This window comes from Cordyceps fumosorosea (genome assembly GCF_001636725.1).
Source record: "Cordyceps fumosorosea ARSEF 2679 chromosome Unknown scaffold_28, whole genome shotgun sequence".
NCBI classification, from domain to species: domain Eukaryota; kingdom Fungi; phylum Ascomycota; class Sordariomycetes; order Hypocreales; family Cordycipitaceae; genus Cordyceps; species Cordyceps fumosorosea.
In genome coordinates this window covers 81022-84686 of record NW_017387328.1, presented here as the reverse complement: position 1 = coordinate 84686, position 3665 = coordinate 81022, and the positions used below count along the sequence as shown (strand labels likewise).

Here is a 3665-nt window from a genome sequence, read left to right as displayed (position 1 = left end):
AAGCAAAGTTTGTTTGTTGCAAATGTTGTTGAAATCAAAAACTCCACGCTAGTAAAAAGAAGATAAAGTAGAAAAGTAGAAGAGAAAGGCGAAGATGAGAGGTGGGTGAGGTCTTGAGCCAGTATAGTAGTTGTCGACTGGAGAGGGGGGTGTGGAAGAGATCAACTCCCAACCCAAGGGTTGTCCCATCTGGCCAGCAGTGTTGAAGCGTAGTAGCAAAAAATGTGTGTAAAAAAGGCAAGAAGAAAAAAGGGTTTGCTTCGACCCGTGAGAGTCTGATGAAGAGATCTTTATACAGCCTAAGACGGGTTATGATGTTTTGTGTTTTTTCGCTTAGTAGCCTTGGAAGGAAGGGAGAAAGGACACCTGCTGGTGAAAGGGCGAAGGGTGCTGCATCACGGGTGCCTGTTGCACCAGCTTGACCACCTCCCAGAGCGGGAAGAAGGACTTGTGCTGCTGGCAGGGCGGCTGCGAGGGTATCGTGGGAGGGGGGGGAGGAGCGTGATGCTGCTGCTGCTGCAGGAGCATCTGTTGGTGCATCAGGGCCTGCTGCGAGGGGAGGATGGGCACCGGGACCTGTTGTACGGGGGCGGCCGGAACGGGCACGGGACCATTGTACTGCTGCTGCTGGAAGCACGCCTGCGCGACCATCATCGCCTCCTCCGCGTCGTAGGTCGTCCCCGTGGGCAGTAGCTCCGCCGCCATCTCCTCTCGCATGAAGTCGTCCTCCTCATCCAGGTCGTCCACCGTCGACACGCTCGACGCCAGCGACCCTTCCTCCTCGGAAAAGTCCGACGCCGGCGACAGCGCCTCCTCGTCCTCGTAGTCGTCGCAGTCGTAGTCGTCCACAATCACGTCCTCGGGGATCTCCTCCGTGACGGCCAGCACCGGTCGGGCGGGCCGCTCGGGAGAGACGGTGAAGCTCGGGCAGGCGAGGATGCGCCGGCGCAGCTCCGGCATGGTGATGCGCGCGGCGGGGTCCGGGTGGAAGACCCGGCCCAGGATGTCGTCCAGGTCGTCCGACAGCGGCAGGATGGTCTTGAGGAAGCCTGGCGAGCGCACGTACGCGCGGTAGGTCGAGTCCTGCGCCGACGCCTGCTTCCACGGGTTGCGCCCGCAGGTCAGGTTCACCAGGATGACGCCCAGGCTCCAGACGTCGTTGGGCGCGCACATGTAAAACGGGCTGGTCGTCGTCGCGGTTGTCGGCTCCAGGCACTCCGGGCTCATGTAAAACGTCGAGCCGCAGCCGTAGTCCTCCGAACGGTCCTCCGCCGTGGCCAGGCCAAAGTCGGCCAGCTTGACCGTCTCCCCGCCGTCCGTCACCAGGATGTTCTCCGGCTTCAGGTCGCGGTGATAGACGCCGAGCGCGTGGCAGTGCTCCACGGCGTCCAGGATCTGCAGGAAGGCGCGCTTGGCCCGCGGGTCGTCGCCGACAAAGTGGCCGCGCTCGGTGATGTGGAGGAAGAGGTCGCCCTCGGGGCAGTACTCGAGGACGACGTAGACGCAGTCGACGTCGTGGACGATGCGGTGCAGCGAGACGACGTTGGCGTGGGCCGAGGCACGGTAGTGCAGGCTGATCTCGCGCTGCTGGTAGGCGACCTGGCGGCGCTCCAGCGGCGTGCCGTCGGCGGCGAACTTGCTCAGACACTTGACGGCGTAGCGGACGCCCGTCTCGACGTCGACGGCCGCGTAGACGACGCCGTAGGCGCCGGTGCCGAGGATGTCGGTCAGCTGCAGCTTGCCCTCGAGGAGGCGGCCTAGGCGCTGCTCCGGCGCGAGGGGCACGCACCGGACGGGAGGCTGAGGCTGGAACTGCTGGTGATGGCGGGCATGGTACTGAGGCTGAGGCACCGGCGGTGGTTGTTGGAACTGGCACTTGTCATAGGTGGGCGAGGCGGGCGGCGTGGGATATCCAAAGGGGACATGGCTCTGCATAGTCAAAAAAGGGACTGGTAAAAGCAAGGCTCCGGGCCGCTGGTAGGAGAGTAACAAGGAGGAGGAAGGAGGAGAAGCAGGTTCGGTTCAAGTAGAGGGACGCGGGTTCGGGTCCGTTTGGGGGGGGGGATGGTTCCTCCAGGTATATATTAAAAGATGATATCCATTCAAGGGTTTTCTCGCGGATTCAGAAAAGGAAAAGAAAAAGAGCTCTGGTCCAAGATGCGACTGATGTAGCACAGAATTGTCTGGTTGGTTCCTGGTATAAGCTGGCAGGTGGTGGTGGTTGAGATGTCGTCGACTGCCGAGTAAACGGGTCGAACAAGGAAGGCGTTTTAAACGGGCAGGTAAGAGACCCGAGGACAAGAAGAAATGGTAGTATTAAAAAAGAAGAAAGAAGAAGAAAACTACAACAGGACAAACGTAAACCCTGAAGAGAAGAAGATTTCTTTGTTTCTTTTTTGATTTTCCTTTTTGTGATTTCCAAGGACTGAAGGAAGGAATGTCGTGAAAAAGGTTGATGAGAGAGAGATTGTTTCGTATTGTATGTACACGGAGGATTTTTTGATATCAAGACTTTATGAAGGGGGGGGTCCTCCTCGGCCGAAGCGGGCATGTCGAGGTAGATATTCAAGAACGGGCAGCCAGCCAGCCAAGTGGAACAAGGAACAAGAGAACTGGCCACACCCAATGGAACCGAGAATCCACACCCTCCTCCTCTTTCTTTCCTGGACGCCGTCGACGCCGCCGCCGCCGTCGCCGCCGCCCCCCGACTAGTGGGAAGCAGGCCAGAGCAGGGCCCGCTTCAAGACAAGACGAGGCGGGTCAGAGATGAAGGAAGAGGAAGAGGTACGTACCAGGTGTGAGTCCCACATGAGAGGGAAAAAAAAAACAACTCCCTCTTGTGGCCCTGGGATGTGTTGTTGTTGTGTCTGGGACCGGACGGGCTTGCGTGGAACCCCCCCCCCCCATGCAACTAACACGGCCGCTGGTCCACACACACCCAGACCCTTGCTGGCTTCTGGCTCTGGCTCTGGCGTGTGGGAAGATTAATGCAGTCTTGTCTTGACCGGAACAAGGTGGCGCTAATGCGACAGCTATTCTTAAAACTTGTGTGTGGTGGTGTGTGTGAGGAGGAGGAGGAGGAGGAGGAAGTCAAACTCACACTCTCTCTCACACAGCTGGCGATCCTCGTGATGGACCGGTGGGGTCTCGACGGAACAACTAACTAGACAAGATACATACGTTGGTTAGCCAGTGGCCACTTGTTCCGTTCGAGGTTTGGCGCCTCACTTATCTTCGGCAAAGAGTTCTGGCGAGGGAGGGTGGGTGGATGGATGGATGGTGATGCTGGTGGTGGTGGTGCTACGGCTGATGGTGCGTCCTTGCACACACACACACACACACACACAACTTCTCACAACAACTTTGTGGCCCCAGCCTCAGGGATCGTGGCTTGGAGAGTGTGACGCTGCAAAGACTGACCACCCACTGACCACCGTGACTGTGACCCCAGGACCCAGTGAGAGAGAGGGGGGGGGCGCGCCAGCGGTTGCGTTGCGTCGCCTCTCTTCCTTCTTGTCTGACGCATCATTGCCATCTTGTCTGTGCTGTGTCATGATCAGCACCGTCCCACCTTGCTCCTCTCTTTCTGCTTGCCTTTCTCTCTCTCTCGCTCTGCTTGGCTCTCCTCCCTTGCCCTTGGCTTCCCCCCCCCCCCCCCCCCCTCC

The 3665-nt window shown here is 58.8% G+C and overlaps 1 protein-coding gene across 1 annotated transcript; it reads right to left on the bottom strand.

Annotated features, from left to right (window-relative positions):
* Positions 1-333: 333 nt before the first annotated feature.
* On the bottom strand, positions 334-1935 carry ISF_08241 (negative regulator of sexual conjugation and meiosis; the record flags this gene model as incomplete). The annotated part of the gene is made up of 1 exon (XM_018851844.1): positions 334-1935. One exon carries the CDS (start codon positions 1933-1935, stop codon positions 334-336), a length of 1602 nt encoding a protein of 533 aa, XP_018700926.1.
* Between the last annotated feature and the right edge of the window lie 1730 nt (positions 1936-3665).